The sequence below is a fragment of the Symphalangus syndactylus genome, chromosome 3 (assembly GCF_028878055.3).
Source record: "Symphalangus syndactylus isolate Jambi chromosome 3, NHGRI_mSymSyn1-v2.1_pri, whole genome shotgun sequence".
NCBI lineage: Eukaryota > Metazoa > Chordata > Mammalia > Primates > Hylobatidae > Symphalangus > Symphalangus syndactylus.
Genome location: NC_072425.2, coordinates 34429528 through 34455847, shown reverse-complemented (window position 1 = coordinate 34455847; position 26320 = coordinate 34429528). Strand labels below are relative to the sequence as shown.

General features: G+C 37.4%; 1 protein-coding gene across 2 annotated transcripts in view; it reads right to left on the bottom strand.

Moving 5' to 3' along the window:
* Positions 1-26320, bottom strand: part of SVEP1 (sushi, von Willebrand factor type A, EGF and pentraxin domain containing 1) — a 228385-nt gene that overhangs the window by 180902 nt on the left and 21163 nt on the right. For both annotated transcript variants that reach the window (XR_008656538.2, XM_055271527.2), the window contains exons 2-3: positions 14485-14740; positions 10760-10936 (exon numbers count right to left, since the gene is read on the bottom strand). Coding sequence is in view for 1 of the 2 variants with exons in the window: in XM_055271527.2 (XP_055127502.1) it covers positions 10760-10936; positions 14485-14740 (433 nt within the window). In the remaining variant the exon portion in view is untranslated. The remainder of the gene's footprint in view (positions 1-10759; positions 10937-14484; positions 14741-26320) is intronic.

Here is a 26320-nt window from a genome sequence, read left to right as displayed (position 1 = left end):
GGGTTTTACATTTGAGTCTTTAATCCTTCTTGAGTTGATTTTTATATGGTGCAAGAAAGGGATTCTGTTTCAATCTTCTGCATATGGCTAGCCAGTTATCCTAGCACAGTTTATTGAAAAGGGAATCCTTTCTCCATATCTTGTTTTTGTTCATTTTGTCAAAGATCAGATGGTTGTAGATGTGTGACCTCATTTCTAGGCTCTCTATTCTGTTCCATTGGTCCATGTGTCTGTTTTTGTACCAGTACCATGCTATTTTGGTTACTGTAGCCCCATAGTATAGTTTGAAGTTGGGTAACATGATGCGTCCACGTTTTTTCTTTTTTCTTAGGATTGTCTTGGCTATTCTGGGTCTTTTTTGGTTTGAACTTAAAATTGTATTTTCTAGTTCTGTCATGAATGTTATTGGTAGTTTGATAGGAATAGCATTGAATCTGTAAATTGCTTTGGGAGGTATGGCCATAGTAATACTGATTCTTCCTACCCATAAGCATGGAATTGTTTTCCCATTTGTTTGTGTCATCTCTGATTTCTTTGAGCAGTGTGTTATCATTCTCATTGTAGAGATCTTTCACCTCTCTGGTTAGCTGTAGTCCTAGGTATTTTATTCTTTTGGTGGGAATTGTGAATGAAATTACATTCCTGATTTTTTGGTACATTGATTTGATATTCTGAAACTTTGCTGGAGTTGTTTATCAGCTGAATGATTTTTGGGCAGAGACTATAGGGTTTTCTAGATATGGAATCGTGTTGTCTGCAAATTGAGATAGTTTGACTTCCTCTCTTCCTATTTGGATGTCTTTTATTTCTTTCTGTTGCCTGAATGTCCTGGCCAGGACTTCCAATACTATGTTTAACAGGAGTGGTAAGAGAAAGCATCCTTGTCTTAAGCCAGTTTTCAAGTATTTTCCTCATTCAGTATGATGCTGGCTGTGGATCTGTCATAGATGGCTCTTATTAGTTTGAGGCATGCTTCTTCAATATCAAGTTTATTAAGAGTTTTTAACATAAAGAAATGTTGAATTTCATCAAAAGCCATTTCTGCATCTATTGAGATAATCATGTGGTTTTTGTCTTTAATTCTGCTTATGTGATGCGTCACATTTATTGATTTGCTTATGTTGAACCAACCTTGCATCCCAGGGATGAAGGCCACTTGGTCACAGTGAACTCTACCTCTTTATAGTTGAATGACATTAGAAAAACTACTTAAATTATTCAAAACTGTTTCCTCTTCTGCAAATGAGAAATTTATGTAAGGCAAAGACTTTGCAAGTGGCATGTGAATGTTACATGCATCATTTTAAAAGAACCAATTTCCAGAACCTCAACATACATATATAACTAAATTATTACACTGGGGAAAGTATCTATGGCACCTTTTCACAATTGCCTTTCATTTTTCAAAAGAAATGTGAACTTCTCACCCCTTCAAATTTTACTAGGGTACATTGCCCCGAGGTGAAAAATTTTCAGCATGATTCAAGATCTTGACATTTGGAAACCCTTCTTTAATCAACAAATAAGCAGGGTCCTTAAGAAGCTTTTCTTTTTTTTATTATACTTTAAGTTCTAGGGTACATGTGCACAACGTGTAGGTTTGTTACATATGTATACATGTGCCATGTTGGTGTGCTGCACCCATTAACTCGTCATTTACATTAGGTATCCTCCCTAACTCATTTTATAAGAAATTTTTCTTAAGTACAGGCACTGTTTTACAACATATCTCCATAACTTATTCATCTTGCATAACTAAAACTAACAGACAGTCATTTAACAGTTCTAGTAAAGTCTTTTTGGAGGGCATCCCAGAAATTGAGAAAGTGAATGATTGCAATGATTGTGTAACAACTCCTTTTGCACGTCAAAATGTTTCGAATTCTTCAATTTCAATAAAGATGTAAAGGTCCTAAGGGACTTGTAAGCTAAGAAATCATTTATGAAACTTTTTTGATGATAGATAACCGATGTTATTTTTGGCATGCAACTCAGGAGGAACTCCAAGAATTGAGTGAAATCAATTTAACACAACTTTTTCACGCCCCACATACATATTTATATGAAGAAGGTTTTCAGCACTAAAATCCATAAAAGTGAAAATAGGAAATAAAATTGATGTTGTATGCTCTCTTAACCTAACAATGAATAATAAAAATCCATGGATACATGAACTAATTAACAATGCGTCTTATTAAGAAGTGAATTTTCAATAGTATTTTTATGTGTGTGAAAGTATCAAAATGTATAACATGTATGACAAATTATATACAAATAGCAATTGTGATAATAACTCAGTCTAGTAGCAACTTTGGTCACAGAACATTTAAAAATTAATTTCAATTTTTATCCACAATTTTTGTAGTGGAGAAGTACAATTCTGTGATTAATAGAAGGCTTTGGAAAAAAAATTACATTAGAATAGAATTATGTAGTGGAAGTAGAATAGGACTAAGAAAATAAGAAGCCAGCAAAATTTCTGTAATGAAAAAGGTGCTTGTTAACAAATAGATACTAAAAACATTTGCTATAATATTTAGATTTTAGTGGGTATATTTGAAACTGATACAATAATTTTATTTTAAAATGTCAATATAGTATTATGAATTACCATCTTTTAAAGTCCTGCCAAAAAAATTTAGATGACCATTTAAAAATCAACGAGGGATTTGTAAATTTTCCATTTTTTTTTTCAGGGGTTACATGAGCAACAGTGTTTGAAGATCATGATTCAGTTAGTAGATGTTAAACGTTTTCCCTTTGTTCACGTATCATTTTTATCGGTGAGAGTCTCTTATAATGGGGCTAGGGAAAGGAAGAAGAGAAAGATAAGATCTTATAACAATAAGCAGATATTGATCACAATCCTTATCTTGAGAATTCTTGGCTACTGTATATATTTTTTGAGTATTTCTAAGGAACACAACACACTGACTTTGGGGGTTTGTGATGCTTCACACCAATAGTCTAATTTTATATGTGTTACAATCATGATAGACTGGAAAATGCACTATCAGGGCTGAATATCTACCTCATTCAATAGAAAATGGAACAAACTAGCCTAATTTAGGCAACAGTTACAAATTCTCCAGCTTAAGCTGATGGAACCAGTGTCAACATGCTAGCAATATTCCTTCATAAAAAGCAAATGGGAATACATTGTACAAATTCCTTATACCTTACAAATCCATTATTACCTACCACTGAGGATATTTTTGGGGAAAAAAAAATCAGCCAAGCTCTGCTTACAGAACAAGATTTCCAAATGTTTTGGTTTTCATTCAAGAATTTCTAGAGCTCTTTGTCCTCTCTCTTTCCAAAGAAATGATATAGTATTTAGACAGGAAAGTGTGTATATGTGTGCAGGGTAGGGGTGGGGATTTGTGTGCATATATTTACATGTATAATAAGATTCTCCCAAATAAATATTCCAGTGTTTCTATTTTGATAGTGTTTCCTCCTTTTATGAAAATAATATAGCTGGAGCTTTGGCTCAAGTTATCTGGCCCTTAGCCTTGGCCTCTATCCAGCTATAATGCTCAATCTGCTAATCATGCCTAACTCATTGAAATATAGTCAATCTCTGCAAAAGAGCACTGTCCTGAAGACGGCTGTTGTCTCTATACTTTGTGTCTCTCAAATCCCTCCAGGGGAAATTCAGAACAGCTGCAACTGCTTGGATTTACGACAAGAGTTCACCGACTACTTGTGATTTGATGATCTATCCATCTTAAAATGACTAATCTAGGAAAGCAACCACATGGTTTATTTGATTTGTTGTTGGCAAAGGTTAGTCAAATGTAAATATTTTGGTTTTAAATAAATTAAAAGCATTTTAAAAATTTCTTACCTAATACCTTTGTGCTAGGAATCCTGTGGTGCTCAAGGCAAACATGAAAATCTTGCAATTGCCTAAGATTTCAGTAATGAGTTCTGTTCCACTTAAAATTCTGGTATTAAAGTTTACTTCTTACTGACATCCTTTTTCTTGAGCACTTACTTACTATAGGCTCTGAAGACAAGCAGTGGGGATACCGAATGAATTAGAAAGTCACCGCCTGTTAGCAACACTTCAAAGTAGGAACAAAGACAATAGTTAGGTGTGATGGGAAAGGGAGCCAGAAAAAGCATGAAGAAAGATCCAAGGAATGAAATAGCATGTGAACTGCAGAAAACTAGAACTAGTTCGAGCTCTCAGCTCAAAGAATAAAGGAGAGGTCAAGTCATGCTAAGCCTTTGTACCATGTGAAGGAGCCTGAACTTTACTGTATGAGTGGGTCATAATTCGAAAACTTAAACAGAGTACAGTATGACCAGATTTGAATTTTATATAACTCATTCTGTTCTTTTCCTTCTGAGTATTAGGTTGAACAATATGAAGATGCTACTTTGGAAGTTTAAAATGATCAAATATTGATAATAAATATTGATGATATTATAAGGGACAAACTAATACTTAACAGATTTTGAAAGTATATGTATATACACATATATACGTATGTGTTACGTATATATGTATATATGTACATTACATATATATATGCATATTTAAATAAAAAATGCTTCATGAATTTGCTAGTCACCCTTGCACAGACCCCTCTGTGCAATTTTCCCTGTATCACTCCAATTTTAGTATATCTGCTGCCAATGCAAGCACAAAAATTATATTCTTAATTGTGAGTCTGTTTGTTAAATTTCTATCCCTATGGTTAGACTATAGACTGTGCAGCCAGAAAACTTGAGCTCATATCCCAGCTCTATTAGCTGTGTGACCCTGGACAAATTGCTTAAGCTCTCGGACTTTTAGTTTCCTTATCTACAAAATGAAAAAATACTCCAGAGAGTTATTGTAAAGATTATGAGTTAATATAAATAATGCTTAGAAAACTGTCTGGCATAGAGTAAGCACTATTTAATATTAGCTACTATTATTATTATTATCAGTTATTGCTATCATCATAATCATCATCATTCTCACTATCCAAATGCCTACGTGAAAGGTAAAGGATGAAGACAGTCATACTAGTAACAGAGGTAGAAACGTAAGTAACACCTTCTTTTCATTAGATCCACAGTTTTGCAATACTGTTCCCTGAGCTGAAGTTTAATAACTAAACCCAGAATAATATTTTCCCCATCCTCTAAATCGAATTATGTGGTGTTAAAATACCAGACCTACATTCCTGAATCATCCAAAATATTTGCAGTAAATGAAACTGAGTTATGTAGGGTTTTTTTTTTTTTTAAAAAACCCAGCAAAATACCCATGCTTTTATCAAACATTGATTGATTTACCACAAGAAAAGTACTGATATCTGGGTATTCCTGTTTTTCTCCATTTCTGGTTTCTTAAGGAGTAATGTAACATCAAGAGAAAAGAACAAGAATGACAAGACCACTAGCTAAAAGCACATGATTCACTAGAAACTGATTCATTGAAGTTTTGAGTCAAAGGAAATTATAAATCATTTCAAACATATCATGTATTATAAAACTGAACTCTTTGGCAGACTATTACTTGTCAATGATTTCTAACAAATACCTCTAACAAAGACTTGTATTCAAGTTAAGATTTTCATGACATGGAACAGATCTACAATTATTACAATATTTTTGTGCATCAGGATCTTGTCCATGAAGTAGCTAGCTTACTGTGACAGTGGTGTTCATTTCAAGGGAAGCCACCGCCTTGGCCACAGATTTGAGAGGTCATTGTTTGAAGACTAAGTTAACCCAGACCACCAATCTCCAACAACAACGAGGAAGAAAGAGAAGACCACAGTAATATCGTGATGGTCAGCTATCTTTGGTCTCAAGGGTACCCTGTGAGATAGCCTTGGCCTGGAAATTGGGATACCTTAATTCTACTTCAGCTCTGCCACAAATTTACTATATGATGATGGGAAGGGATTTCCTCATCTTCTGAATGAATGATAAGGAAAAACCCTCATGGGCATTTCTAATATTCTACTTGTCTATGGAACTAACAAATATAACTCATCTCAGCATCTGTCCTTATCCTAATCAAGGTAAACAACCTCTACTTTTTGTCTGTTTTATTATTTTTTTAAACTTGTCATTGACTTGAAGCTTAATAACATCTGCTTTCTTCAACATTCAATGGCACATTATTCCTCTGCTTTCTCCCATCTAATATTCTTGCTTTTCACTGGATACTCATCAGATTAAAAGTGTATTCCACCTTTAGTAGGTGCAAGGGCTCTTTACTAGGTGCAAGGCCTGCGCACCAGCATGCATTGGTGAATGCACAGAATAATACCCCAGTCTAGCCTAGAACAGTAGAATTCATAAGATATATGGTTGTCACTTCATACTTGAAGTAATTCTCTTAATGCTCATTCATTAGCTTTCTCATGACATTTATATTATCTCAAAATAATCGTTAATAATAAAATCCATCCCTGGTTGAGAATTGATGTGCCACATACCATCTTATGTATTCTAAGTATATTCTCTATTAACCCAACTAGTTTGCATACACATACACACATGCAATCTATATACATATCTACATACATCTATATACATAGATATCTACATATTGCATTTATACATATCTATGTACATAGACATGCACATATATGCATGTAGATATGTATAGAATTATACTATAATTTAAGCCCATTTTACAGAAAAAACTCAGAACAGAAGAAATTAGTTGCTCATGGCCATGCAGTTTGTAATTGGCAGAGGCTGAATTTAAGCCAGCTCTTTCTGAGTTGTGAAACATTTTGAACACAGTTCAGTGTCTGTTGTCTCTGAGAAGCAATGTATATAAGACGTTATTTTCAAACATGGGGGAAGACAGCAGTGTGGTATCTTGGAAATAATATAGGACTTAGAGAAAAGTGTCTGGGGTTCTTCCCAGGGTTCTGCTGATGGTTGGATATGTTATCTTGAGCAACATACTCATCTTTCCTGAGGCCTCAATTTCCTCTTGTAGAATGAGGGGTTTAGAGCAGATAATCTCTAGGGTTACATCTGGATCTAAAAGGGAATGATTTCCTTCTGAAAGGCATTGTTTCTGTAGTGAGGATAAATACTCAGAATTCCAACTATTCAGAATGAAATTTAACATCCTCTCCTTAAGTAATAAAACAGCTATCGTCTAGTCATCCTTCAGATCTCAGCTGTCTAACTTGAAACTTCTGTGTCGTCTGTTCTTCATACTATGGACATTTAAAAATAAAATTTAATAACACACAACATTGTTGGTAATTACAAACTGATTTTTGCAGTTAGACTGTAAGTCCCAAGAAGGTAGTGACCATATCTGTCTGCTCACTATTGAATACCTACCTCATACCTAGCAGTGGGCTTGGTGTGGAGAACATCCTCAACATTTATTTACCAAATGGATTTTAAAGGGGCTCACTGATGATGAGCATTTTTTCATGTGCCTGTTGGCTGCATAAATGTCTTCTTTTGGGGAGTGGGGAGGGATAGCATTAGGAGATATACTTAATGTAAATGACGAGTTAATGGGTGCAGCACACCAACATGGCACATGTATACATATGTAACAAACCTGCACGTTGTGCACATGTATCCTAGAACTTAAAGTATAATTAAAAAAAATATATATATATATATATAAACAAAGGGGCTCACTGCTTCCAGGTTTTTGGTCCTGGATGACTTAGAGCTAAGATTTCTTTCTGCCTTTCTGAAAGGAGAGTCTGGTCATGAGTCCTTCATGCCATAGGAAGGATATAATTTCTTTTCTCTTAGCTCCTACTATTCCAGAGAAGCCAGTGATCAGTACTGCCTCCTACAGCTACACAAAGACAGAGGCACCTCTTGGAGTTCCAGTTCCACATTTCCTAATCTCTTAGAAACAAATATTGAAGATGACCATATGAAAATTTGTGTTGATGCAACTCTATATAATTTAAATCTTGTATGTAAGAAAGCATCACTGAGTATCAGTAAGCTGAGGCTTACTAATTTAAGGGCAGGGATGGATAAACTAATCCTTATGTGCCTGGTGTTCTTGGCTAGAACCAACAGCAGAAGTGCTCCAGTCCCCTCTACTGATGCACTAATGACAGGCCCACCCAACTACATATATTTCACAGACTGCTGCGCCTTTCATCCTGGAATGTGTTACTGGTAGTAGACAAGGCTACTTGGGTAACTGGGGCCAGTGGTTTTGTGAACTGCCCCCTCTTTCTTCCCGCTGCTTGTCCCCTGGGATGCGAAATTCTAGTGCCGTGGAACAGCAAGAGTCGCAGCACTGAGTGGCTAAAGCTATAGGCAGCCACAGGCCACTGGCTGTTTGGCAGGGAGCAGTTCAGTCTAGGACCACACGGAAACAGACATGCTGACTACAGCATCCAGCAAAGAAAATGAGCTCTTCTGCCTGGGTTTGGTGGGCGAGGATGGGGGAGTAAGGAATGGGGGTTGGAGAGAGTGCCAAACTGGGCTGTTGATGAGAGTGTGGGAAGATTCAAAGGGAAGGAAAAACAAGGGGAGGCACTCTGCCAACTCAGAGGCAGTTGAGCTGATCCCCTCCCAACCCCCCACCCTTTTTCTGCTTAAGTGAGAAATCCTGCTGGGTGGGGTGGGAGCAGGGCCAAGAAAGGAGTGATTCTGCTGGGTGAGCATGGATGGTTGGACCCAGGAAGGAGGTTTCTGCCAGCTGGGATCAAGGCCAGAGGAAGCAGGAAAAATTAAGGGAAAGGAGATGAGAGGCAACAAGAATAAAAGAGAGTAACAGAAAGACGCAAGAGGAAATGTCCCAAAAGAAGAAGGAAAGAAGAAGGAAAAAAGAAAGGAGAAAAGAAGAGAGAACCTTTCAGACAGACAAGAGAACCACATTTCTGTGTGGAGAGCAGACCCATCTACAAAATGCCAGAATAAAATAATATTCACATGAAACAAGCAATGAATGACCACATGGTACAAAAGAAAGCGAACCCAGTGCTCCTAAATTTTCCTTGTGGGTGTTAATTTCCATGGGAATACAGTTTTCCAAAACAGCAAATCATGAAAGAGCTGCAAGCTATAAAAAAAAGTTGCTCTTTAGGTAAAAAACAGATCCAACAAATGCTATCCAACACAAAAAAAGTATGTACTACTTCAAAATATTAGATTTTCTTAAAATATAATGTAGTAAAATATAATGTAGAGCACAAGATTCCTAAGTTTCCCTTCTTGCCTCTCTAATAAGATATAAAAATATAAAGATCTTCTTATAAGAAAACCTAGAGAGGGAAAAATTACAAATGTCAATGAATTAAATCCCACTCATTATTATTTTGTAATTGACGTATAACAACTATCCATATGCATGGGGCACAGTATGATATTTTAAAAACATGTACATAATGTGTAATGATCATATTATGACAATTACCATATCTGTCACCTCAATTATCATTTCTTTGTGTTGGGAACATTCGCAATCCTCTCTTCTAGCTATTTGAAGATGTACAATAAATTATTGTTAACTATAGTCACCTTACAGTGTTACAGAACATTATAACTTATTCCTCCTATCTAGTAGTAATTTATATGTTACCCAACTTCTCTCCATCCCCCGTACCTTCTACCCTTCCCAGCCTCTAGTAAGCACTCTTCTCCTTTCTACTTCTACGAGATCAACTCTTAAAAATTTCCACATGTGACTGAGAGCACGTGGTGTTTGTCTTTCTGTGCCTGACTTATTCCACTTAACAACTCCAGGCTCACCCATGTTGCCATGAATGATAGGACTTCATTCTATTTTTTATGGCTGAGTAGTCTTCCCTTGTGTATATAGACCACATTTTCTTTATCTATTCTTCCATTGAATAGACCCTGAGGTTGATTCCATATCTTGGCTATTGTGAATGGTGGTACAAGAAACATGGATGTGCAAATGTCTCTTTGACATACTGATTTCCTTTCCTTTGAATATCTGCCCAGTAGTGGGATTACTGGATCATATGGTAGTTCTCTTTTTAGATTTTTGAGGAACCTCCATACTGTTTTCCATAATGGCTATGCTAATTCACATTCCAACCAACAGTGTTTAAGAGTTCCTCTTTCTCTCCATCCTTGCCATCATTTGTAATTTTTTGTCTTTTTGATAATAGCCATTCCAATTCCATTTTGAAGTGATGGCAGTTTTAGAACTTTTTGATGCACTTTTGTGGAGGCTCTTGAAGAGTTTAAAAAGCCATCAAGTGAACGATGCATTTTTTTGTGTGTTAATCTTACCAGTTACATGTGGCCTGGGGACAAGAATTCCACTGCCTTCAATCTCATAGAGAGACTGAGGCATATTTTGGTTTATATGCCTAGAGGACAGATTTGGCTGTTTTATTAGACTAATTACAAAGACCCCAAATCTTTCTCCTCCCAGTTCTGAACCTAGGCTTCAAGGGGCCTTACAAGTTCCATTCTTCTTCTTGGAACCCTGCCGTCCCCACCTGAACAAGCCTGGGCTAGCCTGATGGAGTATGAGAGGCCACATAAAGGACAGCCTTGTTGTCCTAGACAAAGCCATTTTAGGTCAGACTATTGTCAGACACCCAAACACATAAGAGAATCCAGCTGAGATCAGCCAGCAGCCTACTCAACTCACCGCTGATGGCAAATAAATGAGTCAGCACAGCTGAAGCCCCAAAGAGCTGCCCCACTGACCCCACACACTAATGCACAATAACAAGCATGTATTCCTTATAGCCATTGCATTTTAGAATCATTTGTTACACAGCAACAGACAACTGATATACATAGATTGGAGACTCACCTGTGCATTCATACTGCAGACCTTTCCCGTAATACCCCTTTTCACAGATGCACTCAAAATGGCCTGTGTGTGTCCCACATTTGCAGCTTGCCATTCGGTCACAGCAGTCCTTGCCTTCATCACAAAGATATGAGCAGTGGACCATATCGTCTTGAATAAAACTCCCAGAAGGTAGATCTACAAATAACATATGACAGAGGGCGATAAAAAACTGAGTCACAGTTCAATGTTACATTCTCTAGTCATTAAAATTTAAGTGCAAGCTGGAGAAAATATCTTTCCCTATCCGTCTAATTCCCAACTGCTTCCTGCTCCCACCCAAATACGAATGTGTGTTATTTGTACTAGCGCACTCTGGGAATTCTTTGCAGCCAGTTAAGTTATTCCAGTCTGGGACCTCATCATAAGTTCTCAAGGCCATGCAGGGTCAGGCAGAAATTAAGTACTTTAGTGAGGAATCTCCAGATGCTGCAGGAAGCAGTGCAGTCGGTTCTGCAGGTCATTCCCCTGGCTTCCAAAGCAGCAGCATTCCACTGCCTCTGGGTGAGGTCAGGCCCCAGCAACCAGATTCCCCAAATCCTTGTTCCAATGAGAAACAAAGCCGCCATCCTGATCACTGCGCAAAGATGTTAATTGTCAGCCACCAACTTCGGAATAAACACCATCACTTCTATGGTATTTGAGTAGGTAAATGAAGACCATTCTTATTACTTGAGCCATGCTCTGAAGTGAGGCATGCTGGGAATGCAATAACTCAGGGAGATCTGTTTAGAAAGTGACTTGACAGCGTGGGTAAGGTTGAATATGACTGACCCAGAATGGATGGCCTAGAATCACACAAACAGTAAGTCCTTTATTCTTTTCAAGAAGTTTGAAAGTTTTAGACTAAATTCCAATACTAGGTCCATGGGGCTCTAAGCCCAGATATCGTGATGGGCTCATAGTAGGAATTCAAGTGGGTGAGTTCCAGCAAGACACATGGGCTGCAGCTGGACATCTGGGAAGGAGATTGGTGGTAGACTCAAATATAGAACATCCATCTCCATGCATCTAGATAGGGGCAAAGCAAAGGGAAGACTCCAGCCCCAAGGGAAAGAAACCAGTGCAACCAGGTACCCTGGTAAGCTCCTTCCAATAGACTGTGGTGTGGGTAAAAGATCTGTAACACAGGCCCCTAGGACTTAGCTCTGAGACACTGGACCACAGGTTTATTTGGCAGTAAAGCAAGTTAGGGAGCAAGGAAAACCTAGTTGTCCAGCCTGGGTAACATAGTGAGACCCTGTCTCTACAAAAACAATAACAATTTTTTTAAAAATTAGCTGGGCAAGGTGGTACACACCTGTTGCCCCAGATACTTGGAAGACTGAGGTGGGAGGATCACTTGAGCCTGGGAGGTGGAGGCTGCAGCGAGGTGTGATCACACCACTGCACTATAGCCTGTGTGACAGAATGAGACCCTGTATCAAAAAGGGTGAGAAGAAAATAAAAGAAAAACATAGCTGTCAAGACTAGTGTACTAGCATTCAGGTCTGGAAGAGAGATAAGTGGAGGAGGTACAAATGGGGAAAGCTATTATTCTGTAACCTATGTCTATTGAGAATGGCCAGAAACATGAACAGTAGGGAAACCCAAAGTGGATCCATCTAAATTGAAAGTAGCTGCAGAGAACACAGAGGCAGGGGAAATGAGGCTCATTTCCTTTGATCTGATATTGTCTTTCCAGTAAAAACAGGGTTTTACTTACTAAACCTAGAAACTCAATTAAAGTATTACACATTTTAGATATTAGTTTAGTGTAATAAATGTGGTGTCTTCTAAAACCCTATTGCATTATGGTAACCAAAACCCTTTCCTTGTTGACTCTAGTTTCTGGGTCAACTTCCATCAGGACAGAAGTCCCCACTCCTAGAAGATAGAGGGATGATAGGAGCTGAAATTTGTTGATAGCACTCATAATTTCATAATCCCATCTGGCAACACCCAGTATCTCCAACTGCAACCACCCTGTTTTCCCTCTTAACGTATCACTTTCCTTGGAGAAAAGGAGAAACAAAGGTAGTCAGTTACTGAACTTCTTCCATATGCTAGATACTATATTGGTGATGTTTTAAATATCTTATTTAATCCTCCTGAAAACTTCTGTGACACATATAATAATAGTTTCCATTTTTAAAGGAGAGAAAACTGAAGTTCATAGCTGTTAAATAAATTGCCTAGGGGAATTAATAATAATAATTTGTTAATAAATAATATCAGTAATAGTAGATAGTTATTGAGTGCTGAGTATAATAAGCCATCAGGAACTTTCTCATCACTTTATATGTATTAACCCATTTAATCCTTGTAACAATTTTATGAAGTAGGTACTATTCTCATTTCCTATTCTATTTACAAGAAACCTAAGGAATATAAAAGATAAATGATATGTAAAAACAAAACAAAAAAACAAAAAACCTCAGCTAGTAGGTAACAAAATTGGGATTTAAATCCAGACATTCTGGATTTTTAAGGCTTAGCTCTTAAAAATTAGATTTCATTAAGTTGCAGGCCCAGAACTTAAATCCAAACTTGTTTAAACCCAAATCCATACTTTATTTCCCATACTCAGTTTCTTGCTGCTTCTAAGCCCTGTCCTAAGTCCTTGCTCACTTCACTAAAATCCTAGCCTCCAAAAACTTTGGCCAGCATCATCCCTCAGAGAGATCAATCTTTTTTGCTCTATACATGGTGACTCATGTCTATAATTCTAGCACTTTGGGAGGCCCAAGTGGGAGAACTGCTTGAGCCCAGGAGTTTGAGACCAGCCTGAGCAACATAGTGAGACACCATCTTTATTTTTTTTTTTTTTAAAAAGAAACTCCAGTAGAGCTAACCCACTTATTATGAACATCACTAATTTCTTAGAACTCACGTTGCCATGGTTTCCCACTCAAACGGAATCTTTCACATGGATACCTGCAAGGATCAAGCCTAATTTGCCACATCACTTTAATCTGAGGCTAGATTTCCTGTGATCTCTTCCTAGTCTGTGTTTTCTTCTCCTAGCTCACTAAGACATAAACCTATATTCTGATAGGAAGTTTAATTTAAATTACATAGCTAACTTATTATAATGTATAATTATGATTTAATTTTTAAATTATAATTTATAATAAAATTATAAGTGATGCACAGAAAGCTCTAATAATGATGCATTTGCTGATTTCCTTCCCTTTTAGGGTTAATGCTCTTAAGCTTTTACATAAGCATATTTATCTTCAAATGGTCAGGGCAAGAAGTATGTGTTAAGTATTTATTGTTCCTATATCTTCATGTGTATTTCTGGAAACATTCTGGTGAGTTTCACTGAGCATGTCTCTGAATGTTTACTTCCTCTGTCCAGATAACTGTAAAGAGATCTAAGTCAAGGCTTCCCACTCTGTGTGTGGCCTCAAAACACACCTAAATTCATTCCACTGATTCTAAGGTGGGAGGCATATGGATATTTTAGTGAAAACACATAACAGCTGCTAAGAAAAAAAAAACAAAAGGAACCCTTTTTGCAAGGTCAGAATGTCATCTCTGTGAAGTTTAGCACATTTCACGATGCCCAAAGGACACATGGGCATCATATTCAGCAAAGACCTTGTGAGGGTTTGATATTACCCTCCTGTGGGTTTCAAGCAGTGAGAGAGAAGGAAGCCTCATTTAAAAGTACCTCTGTGATGCCATTAGGTTTCCATTACCTTCATGCAATGCCCGGCGAGCTAAAGCCTCAAATTCTTCAAAACTGTGTAGCAGGTAACAGTGCTCCTCCTTTGGGGTGGAAGCCATGTCATTCAGCTCTCGAATGTTCCCTTGCCATATGCCAAAAGTGAAGATCTCCACTCCTGAATCTTGCAGTGATGCTGCAATTGGTCTAGGGTCTCCCCCATTGGAATATCCATCAGTGATGAGAAATACAACTTTTGTTGAGTTTTCTCTAGCATGAAGAAGAATTTGCTGTAATGAAATGGGAAAAGTTAGTATGAGTTTGTACTGTCTTGCCTACTGTGTGCTTCTCTTCTTACGTAAGGCAGTACTTGCAAAGATCATTAGTATTTCACAGGCATGAGGGATGGAAGCCCTAGTCAGAGAGTAAAGCAGAAATAGGCACAGATGAGAGCCTACAATGGTCTTCTCACAGAGCCACAATAAACCTCAAAAGCGTTTAAAAACTATCATCATCATCATCAACAACAACATTGCTGATGGAGCTTGCTAATGAAGCACAACAAACACTTATAGAATTTTTAATCAATATTATCACTTATTATTACATTATTTTTATTGATTCTCAGGCTCTCAAAATATGAACAAAATCTGAATCCAAATTCCACAAATTATCTATCTATCTATCTATCTATCTATCTATCTATCTATCCATCCATCTACCTACCTACCTACCTACCTATCTACCTATCATCTCTATCCAAACCACTGCATGATCATACATCAAAATCCTAATGGGAAGGAAATTTAACAGAACATGTCTTTTCCAGAGTCAATAATGGCTGACCTGCTTCCTATATTTGTTTTTCCACTTGCTCCTCCAAAAAACGTAGAATTGATTCAATACTTCATCTTTTTGGACCACCCAGTACTAGCATAAAAACAGCTAGTTTTGGTGGTATCCAGAAATACTGATTCACTAAATCTGACACTGGGACTTTATTATTTTAGGACAAGTGAATTCTGTTTTACAATGATCTATGCTCTTCTTTCTCTACAGATAGAATTTTAAAAAATGAAACCTTTTAAAAAGACATTTATATATTGCCACTGATGCTTTGTAACACCAGACTATGAAGGCACAAGAACTCCAGTGGTGAATGTGGCATTTAATTCAATTTGCTGTTGTTGCTTTTCACTACAGATGAGTAGAAAAGATAAAGAAGCGCTGAGGCAGGAGAATGGCATGAACCCGGGAGGCGGAGCTTGAAGTGAGCCGAGATAGAGCCACTGCACTCCAGCCTGGGTGAAAAAGCGAGACTCCGTCTCAAAAAAAAAAAAAAAGATAAAGAAGCACCAGGGTATATTTTCTGGTAAGTTCTTAGAAGAAATTCCTGTTAAAAAATAAATTAGTTTTTAAAAAAGAACTTCATGTTTATTCAGCAAGAATTCAAGAAACACTACATGTTTTTCAGAAGGGAGGCAGGAAGAGTGACAACTGCATCCTACGTTGTGTTAAAGTGAAAAGGAGATACTGTGATTTTTGAAATGTTTGATACAAGTCACTTTAGGGTGCAGACTCACTATAAGATCCAGATTCTCTCAGACTATGAGATTCATGTCCGTAGAAAGCAATCTTCATTAGTATATAATCAGTGGGTATTCATTACAATTCAATAATTCTTACCTAAATTTAGTTAGTGTTTCTGAGGCCAAGCTAAAGCTGCTAAACCTGAATTTAAGGAAAATTAAATGAAACTAACAATGCCTCCAGAAATATCTGGAAAGCCAGCAGTTTGAGAAGAGGTATTCAAACACTTCACCACACCCTTTCTCAAAAACCAAATAAGATCAAGGAAAATCGTACAGATGGGATCACACCAAAGACAGGCACAGAGGGTGGCTTCTGCGACGGAGTAGCATTCGGGACATTCCCCAAACACACACCAAGAGGCCCAATCAACACTCTCAAAATTCTTGGCTCTTCAAGTTTAAAAAGCTGCCCTCTTGATGAATGACAGGAAGATTTGGAATGAATGCTTGGTAAGTGTGAAATTTTTCCACACTCTAGAGAAGAAAAAACCTCTGAGGAGAGGAAGAGGGAAAGAGTTAGGGGAGAACGAGAAATGTGAGATGTTGCTGTGAGACCCTGAACTCTCCACACCCCTAACTCTGTCACAGAAGAAGAGATGATTGACAAGCCTCCCTTTAGGCATAGAGGTCCCCAGGTCCTCTTTCCATCTGGATATCTGGGATGGTGGTACATCCCAAAGAAGTGCCCTTGGTCATAACGACAGCGGACAGTAGAGCAGTGATTCCCCAACCTTTTTTTTTTTTTTTTTTTTTGAGTTAGAGTCTCACTCTGTCGCCCAGGCTGGAGTGCAGTGGTGTGATCTTGGCTCACTGCAACCTCCGCCTCCCAGGTTCAAGCGATTCTCCTGCCTCAGCCTCCCGAGTAGCTGGGACTACAGGCACATACCACCACGCCCGGCTAATTTTTGGATTTTTAGTAGAAACAGGGTTTTGCCATGTTGGCCAGGATGGTCTTGATCTCCTGACCTTGTGATCCACCTGCCTCAGCCTCCCAAAGTGCTGGGATTACAGGCGTGAGCCACCATGCCCTGCCGCATGAGCCACCACGTCCGGCCAGTCCCCAACCTTTTTGGCACGTGGGACCAGTTTTCCGGAAGACAATTTTTCCACGGACTGGAATGGGGCTGGAGGACAGTTTCAGGATGATTCAAGCACATTATATTTATTGTGCACTTTATTTCTATTATTTTTACATTATAATATAGAATAAAATAATTACATAACTCACTATAATGTAGAATCAGAGGGAGCACTCAACTTGTTTTCCTGCAACTAGATGGTCCCATCTGGGAGTGATGGGAGACAGGGACAGAGTGCACAACTTAGATCCCTCGCATACAGTTCACAATAGTGTTCACACTCCTATGATAATCTAATGCTGCGGCTGATCTGACCGGAGGCAGAGCTCAGGTGGTAATGCTTGCTTGCTCACTGCTCACTTCCTGTGGTGTGGCCCAGTTCCTAACAGGCCATGGATCAGCATCAGTCCATGGCCTGGGTATTGGCGCCCCCTGCAATAGAGTAAAACTACTCCATTGGGTGGTAAAGGAGAGGGCACCTGATGAAGCTTATGTATTCCAGAGAGGTGTAGCAGAGAAAGAATCAATGCAATTTTAAGACTCCTGAAGGAGTCTTGCAATAATAAAGGTATGGCAGTAGATGACACCACAGACCTTGTGAGCCAACAAGAGATGTGTGTCTCTTGGGCAATATCCATGGGAAGAGATCCTGGAAGCCCCAGGAGATAGCTACATCAAAGGTGACAAAACTAACCAATAAACATGCGGATGACCAACAAAGACCATCATGACTACTGATGAGACAACTTGGCATCTCAGAGGATGGGAGCACAGGACATGTCAGAGCTGAGAGGTGAATATCTCTTCCTTTGCTGTAAGTTTGCCCAAGCCCCAGAGCTTCAAGTCAACTACAGGGAGGAAGAGAAGAGGTAATATTTCTCAACGTGACTTTGTTTTCAAAAGTGCCGTGCTTGAGAGCCTTCTGATTTTGAGTTTGCTTAGATGTGTCTACATGAGGTTTCTGTCATCAGGAGAACTGGGGTCACAAAATGTAAATTAAATTTAGTATTGGGGAAATAGAGATTAAAAAATTTTAACCAGCAGATAGTGAATTTGTTTATCTTTTACATACACAGTTTCTCTTCCTGATGAAACCTTGTGATATCTTGGAAAGTAAATAGAGAAAACTTTCTGGAATCCTACCATCACCATCTATTTAGAAGGAGAGGCAAGGGCTAGAGATGAAGGCCAAGGCTGGAAGAGAAGGAGGTCACTTTAACCCCTTTGCAACACAGTTCAAAGATATCCAGGGGAGACAGGTCCAGGTATTTCAAGGCCAAGGATGGCTTCAAACAGAAGCCTAGTCTTCTCCCTAAATGTAACTTCCTTGAAGGCACGTATTTTTGTGTATTTTTTAAAGTCTTCAAAACCCAGAGACTAGAACACTGCTTGACAAATGATACGCACTCAATAAATATTTGTCAATAAGGAGTGGCCCATCGTGCAGCAATTCTTCCAGTTGCTCAAGCAAAAACCTTGGAGTCATCCTTATCTCCTGTGTCTTCCTATATCTTGCTTTAAAAAGTTTCCCCACCCCAAGCCTATTAAATATTCTCACATACTTTTCCTTAATGCTTATATTTTTAAAATATTTCTTAAGTCCACATAGATATATTTTGTCTTTGCTGTGACATAGAGACTACTTTTACTTTTATTAAACAGGATAAGCAATTTTCCTGCAAATCATTTACTGATTAAACTGTTCTTTCCCTGGGTATAATCTCTGCATCCAGGTTTATTGCTCTACTTGCTTATTCTTGGCCTACACCACCCTGTCTCGGCTGCTATAACTTTATACTATTTTTTTTTTTTTTTTGTATCTGGTAAGGAAAGTCTACCACCTTTTTTCTCTCTATTAAAATGTTTGTGGTTAACCTTAAATTTTTCTTTTCCAATAGAGCTTGAGAGTCTGCTTATGAAATTCTTCATTAAAATGTTTCTATCTAATCATTTGATCCAGTAATCCCACTTCTAGGAATCTATCCCAAAGATACACTGGCAGATACACAAAAATGGACAGAACCAAGGACCAGCCCCAGTAGAAATGGGCATCTCTAAAGCCCCCACTGTGGTCTCCAAATACTATTACCCACTAAAAGGAACCAGGAATTGGTGAAGAAATGGTTGATTTCAGGTCTATAGCAGGGAATGTTCAAAATGAGCTTACAACATCCTCTTATGTCAGAAAACAAAGATGCTGCTCAAGATCCCTAAAAACATGCCCAGAAGAATCAGGAGCCAGCCTGAAGAGCCTCCTTCTGGCCAAATAAAGGTCAATTTGAGTATCAATAAAAATAATAATTGAAATGGATTTAAATGTATCAAGTATAATATAGACATTTATGTGTATGTATAGGGGTGTGTGTGTGTGTGTATGTATGTATGTATTTACATTTTCAGTTAGTACACATTCCAGGGGAAAAGTGTTATTGACATAAATAATAATTGGAACAAAGTGAAATATGCACACACAAATACACACACATTTTTGTAGTTGTTGTTCAGAACCACCTTTGAGGAAAAGTCCAATTATCTGTTATGAATGAGATTAAATGAGACATTATTTGTCTTTAAAATTATACTTTTCCATATTCGAAGGGTAACTCCTAGTTCTAGTATGCCAAGAGGTGGCAAGTTGTGTTTACACCATCCTTGCTCTTTACCAAGTAATAAACTCGCTTTCTGTCTGAGTTGTTCCCCTCCGAAGTCATAGTCTCACCTCCACAGGCACCCACCCTAAGCTTGTGTTCGTTTTGATTACTGCTTCTTCTACAAGGTCATAGCAGTTAACTGTAAGCAAGACACTAAAAACGTGAGAATTTTCCTAGAAAGGAGGAGAAGTGGAAAAAAAAAAAAAGGAAATTGTCTCTTCAGCATGATATTCTCAATAGTGCTGGGCACAGAGTACACGTTCATAACTATGTCTTCAATGAATGAATGAATGAATGAATGAATGAGTGCAGTCGATAAACTACAGGATAGTCCGGAGCAGAGTTACTTGAGTAAGTTGGTCTTGAGTGAGTAGTTAGTGTGTCTGGGTACATGCACATGTATATGTTTTGGATAGTTTTGTACACCAAAGATAAAATTATGTGAGCCTTTATTGTCCTTCTGAAACAAACGAATGCTATTTTTAATATTAATCTGGCTCCTGTCAACAACATTCTTTAACATCCACATTAGGATTTAGCAGTGATTTCTTGCTGTACTACTCATTACACACAAAACACTTCAAGCCATGATTCTATTTTTCTTCTGTTTTTACAGAGAACGGGTGAATATTTACAGGAGCCATCACATCTGTTGGCAAGACAATATATTAAGCTTAAAACAGCAAGAAGAATAGCAGGACTAGTAGTCCAAGCAAAGAATTACACAAGATCTGGGTTTGGAATGCACTTTAAGGATAGAGGAGGGGTGGGGGATTTACTGAAAATAATTTACCCCTCGCTCCAATCTTTGTGCTTCATAGTACTTGAATAAAAACATTAATTCAATCAAAACATTTTATACCCCAGATTTAAGAAGTAAATAGATCTGTGGTAATGTCTGTGGAATGTATTAGAAGCCCAGCACTTGATTCTCTTTTCAATGTTCCTGAAATCGTTTACATCATCTGCTAGCCTTTGTGAGACATTTAAGAAACAGAATTTTTTGGTCCAGAATACTGAATGAGACAAACCCTCTGCTGCCAAAGAAAAACTCAACATGGACTTTGTATGGCAAAAGGTTATCACCATCTGTATTGTATCAAGCCTCCGATTAGCTTGTATAAATATCTGGCAGGAAAGTAAGCTTCCCTTGTCCAGCAATAGTCATTAGAATGACAAAAATGCAGGGTTGTGTAATATTGTTCTAACACCCGAGATCCATCAGCATTACACAAGACTGCCACGCCATGTCAGGCTGCAAGAGAACTGTTTCAAAAACTGGTCTTGAAAGAAAAAGAGAGGTCACAGCAGATCTGGCGTGGGGATAGTGTTTGCTCTTGGGCTGCATTAATTAAACTACGTGCCGATATCATACCAACTGCAACACAACCTTAGCTGCAGTTACCCATTGTGACCAGCCTTCACTGAAAATACTAACTAGAGATGCTAATAAAGTCTTTTTTTGTTGTTTTGTTTTGTTTTTGAGACAAAGTCTCACTCTGTCACCCAGGCTGGAGTGCAGTGCTGTGATCTTGGCTCACTGCAACCTCCGCCTCCCGGATTCAAGCAATTCTCCTGCCTCAGCCTCCCGAATAGCTGGGATTACAGGCATGTGCCACCACGCCCAGCTAATTTTTTGTATTGAGTTGGGGTTTTGCCATGTTGGTCAGGCTGGTCTTGAACTCCTGACTTCAGGTGATCCACCCAGCTCAGCCTCCTAAAGTGCTGGGATTACAAGTGTGAGCTACCACACTCGGCCATAACGTTATCTTTTAAAGAACTTGATCAATCTTGATGAGCCAATAGAAAGAAATATAAATAAATAAATAAATAAATAAATAAATATACAAATAAATACAATGAACTAATACCTACAATGACTACATGACAGCTATTCTCCAAGGGGCAGAAAATTAGTAAATTATGTCAGTGTTTCAATCTGTTTTCCACATATGTTGTTTCTGTGTTAAGAAACATTTAGTCCAAACAACACACCATAAGCTACTGGTAATACTTCGCCCTTCAAATTCTAAAATTTCACCACGCTCTTTCTGTTATTTAGTTAATATTTCTAATTTGAATCTCAGGTGTTCTTCAGTTCAAAGATGTTAATGGTTTTATATTTAACATTATTTATGGGAAAAGAATCTCTTCTGTTCATTGTTTTCTGGACTTCATATATTCTAGTATGTTTTCATTTTTATCTCATCCTACTTCCAAGCTTTTCTTCTATACTACTGTTTTGGGTGTATGCAGTGTCGTTCTCTTCTCTACTTCTAATTGAGATTGAATCCCGGCATTGCATTTATTTTCCTTATTACAATATTTCTGTCTTTTACACAGTTCTCACTTTATTCTTTTCAGCTTCTCGGCCAGTTTTGTTTGAATTTTAATCTGTTGTTTATCTTCTCTTTTCTCGTCTCTATTTCAAAGTTTTATTAATTCATGTTAAGCACATGTAACCCCTTCCCTCCCTCCCTGCCTCCCTCTCTCCCTCTCTCTCTCTCTCCCTTTCTTTCTTTCTTTTTCTTTTTCTTTCATAGGGAATTCTTATACTTTATATCTTACATTCTACCTTTATTTTATTTAGCAGAAAATTTTCAAAGAAGCCAGATAGAGTTGTGGATTTTTATTCTGCTTTTTCACCATCCATGAATGAAGACATATATTTAGTCATAGTGTTTGCAACAAACAATAAACAACTAACTGGGTAAAAGTAAAATGAGTGTTGGAATTTACGGTTGTAAATTTTGCTATCTATTATTATTAATATTACTAAAGCAAGCTGATAACCTACCCAAATGATCAGTGAAGAGGTTAACCCTCTTATTTGTAACAAATAAGCCACAGCCTATGTCTGAAAATGGATGGCCTAGATCACCAAGCCCCAGTAGAACTTTCCGTGATGCTTGACATTATCATTTGTTCTGTTTCATACAGCAGCCACATATGGCTATTGAGCACTTGAAATGAGGCTATTGCAACAGAGAAATTGAATTAGTAACTTTGTTTAATTTTAATTAACTTAAATTTAAGTAGACACATGTGGCTAGTGGCTATAATACGGGACAGTGTAAACCAAGATAGATATATCCTCATCCCAGGATGAAAAAACACAAAACATCTAGAGAAGGCCTATGAAAATATTCTGTAAATCCAAGATACACAAAATCAACTGGAGCATTCGGAAGAGTATGTAATTTAACACTAAAATAAGAAAATAAGCATAATTGGCCTGGTGCTGTGGCTCACACCTGTAATCCCAGCACTTTGGGAGTCCGAGGCAGGCGGATTGATTGAGCCCAGGAGTTCAAGACCAGGCTGGGCAACACGGAGAAACCCTGTCTCTACAAAAAAAAAAATGCAAAAATAGGCTGGGTATGGTGGTGCACACCTATAGTCCCAGCTACTTGGGTGGCTGAGGTGGGAGAACTACTTGGGCCCAGGAGGTGAATGTTGCAGTAAGTCAAGATGGTGCCACTGCACTCCAGCCTGGGTGACAGAATGAGACCGTGTCTCAAAAAAAAAAAAAAAAAAAAAAAAAAAAGCATAAGAAAATGGTGCTTGTATTACTAAGATTTAGAAAGTCAAAACCTCTATAAAAACAAGAACTGAAAGCCATAGAAAGAGAATAGGCTAAAATGAAAAGAGAGATGTGTAAGAGAGGAATTTGACAAGAAACTAATGCATGAAAACTTGAAATAATCAAAGACAGAGCTCCACATTGCTCATAGGGAGATAAAAATGCCAGAAATTCAAATTGATAAAGTCTAGTACAAATTTTAGTGTAGAAAGCTGCTGACTAATCTCACGTAGCCACAAAATTTTATATAAATACTACGAAACCGAGTTCAAATAATATTAAAAGAAACTTTCTCGTTTATGTGATAAGGCTTATTCCTCAAATATAAATATGTATTAAAATTGGAAAGTCTTTTGCTTCAATGCAACACAATTATTATCCCAATTAAAAGGAAATAATAATCCAATATGCTGAAAAGACATTCAATAAAATTAATTTTTGCTTTGCTTATCAATAAAAATTAGGAATAAAAATATACCTCATTAGTATGATAGATTATCTATCTCAAAACAATAATGGAAACCATGTTCAACTATTAAAAAAACAGCAGATTTCCCAAGTAGATAAGAAATGAATCAGTATTAAGTATTTTCATTATTATTTAAAATCCTTTTGAACTTCCTAGCTAACATAATAAGACACAAAACCATAGAAAGTGTTATACTTCTTAAAGCTTCTGCTCCCTCTAAAAAAATCGGAATTAGAAAGAAAACAACAAACTGGAAAATATATGTATTATGCTTATCAAATATAGTATCAACGTTTTTAAAATATAAATAATTTGTATAGATCTCTAAGGAGGAGAAAAGAGAAAAAATAACAGAAATACAGTTGAGCATTTTTGACCAAACAAAACGAAGACCAAAAAAAGAAATTGTATTTTTCAGAAAATATGAAAAATGTTTAACTTCACTAATACCAAAATAGCATAAGTTTAAAAATAGTAACATTGTTTTTTTTAACTTCTCAAATGGCCAAGGTTTTCTTTAAATTTCAAAATTGCAAAATACATAGGAAGACAGATATTTTTGTTGGGAATGCCACCTGTCCTGGTAATATTTGGAGGATGGTTTGACAAAGGGATCAAAGCCTTAAAATTTTCACATGATTTGAACTTAAATTCTACAACTAAGAATATCTTAAGGAAATAACAATGGATACACACACAAAATGATCAAAAGGATGTATGTGTATCCCAGAATAATTTGCAATGATAAAAAATTAGAAACAACACAAAGTTCCAACAATAGGACAAGTACACTAGTTAAATAAATTATAGGGTAATCACATAATATTATTACAATGATATTATTGAACACTATTAAATTTAAGAAGTAGGCAACCAAACACAATGATTTCATTACCTATATGGACATTATATTAGTGTGCATGTATGTGGAAATGTACTGTATGTCTGTTTATGTCTGCATAAGTGTGACTGACTCATACAGTATATAGTCATGTATACACTCATGTACCACATAATGATTTGGTCAATGACAGACCACATATACAACCATGATCTCATAAGATTATAATGCCATATTTTTACTCTGCCTTTTCTACAGCTATGTTTAAATACACAAATATTTAACATACTGTTACAATTGTCCACAGTATTCGGTACTGTAACATACTGTAAGGGCTTATAGCCTAGAAGCAATAGGCTATTCCATATAGCCTAGGTGTATAGTAGGCTATACCACCCAGGTTTGTGTAAATACAGTCTGTGATGTTCACACAATAACAAAATTGCCTAATGATGCTTTTCTCAGAAGGTATCCCCATTGTTAAGCGATGCATGACTGTACATCAAAATGTTGACTGTCTCCTAGTAGTGTCTTTAGGGTTTTTCATTTACTTCTATATTATAGTTTGTTGTTGTTTGCCATTTCCAAATTTTCTCTTTTATGCTTCCTTTGGACAGTATCATGTGAACTGAGAACTTTGAGTCTCACTTACAGTCTAATGGCTCCTAAATCAGTGTCAAACTCTTCAACTTCCAGTGTGAAGTTCCCATGGCCCAGTGTACACTTCTGTCTGAATGCACCATGAGGCTCCTCAAACTCAGCATACCCTCTCCACACACAAATAGGGGTCTCGTCCTCCTGTTTTCAATATATATCAAATATCTTTCAAGTCTGAAATCTGGGAGTAATCTACGGTGCCTTCTTTCTGACCTATCTCACATTTAGTAACCATCCAGATGTGTACATTTCCAAGTTATCTATCTAACTCACAATCTAATCGCCCCAGCCATGGTTCAGGAATTTCAGTCTAGCTTTTTGAAAATCAAGAGTTGTTTTAAACATCTGTAGCTGAAGCTGTTCTTCTTTCAAATCCATTTTCTGACCTGCCATCAAAGTTTTCTTTCTGAAATACTGATCTGATTGTGTCTTTAAACTTCCAATGTTTTCCCTCCGTCCACGAAATAAAGTCTAAACTTCTTTACATGTCCTTTTACTATCTAGTGCTAAATAATGCTTCCAACCACAACCTTTACCACACCCTTGCCTCCTGTCTACCCTCTCCCCAACCCCACTTTTGCACTCTATTTTAGCTACACCAATCCATTTGGAGGTTCTGAAATATACCATGCGTTCTTGATGTTTGCTCTGCTTGGAAATTCTTAACAACTCTTTCCATCTCCCAATACGTCCACCTCTGATTTTTACTAGCTCTTCAAACTTTAGATCAAAGTTTCCTCTTTTTAAACTTTCCCAAATTCTTCTGCTATGCATAAAATCAGTGCCCCCACTCACATTCCATTATATTAACCCCATTGTAATAAATTCTTGTAGGTCTGACTACATCCCAAGCCAGATGGCAAGATACTCTATGGCAGGAATTGAATGTTATATTCTCACTCTATTGATAACAAAGATTAACTATGAAGTAAGAGAATGAAAGCAATTGCCTTAATCTGTGCTAGCTATATGTCCACCATGCAGAATAAACTAATACA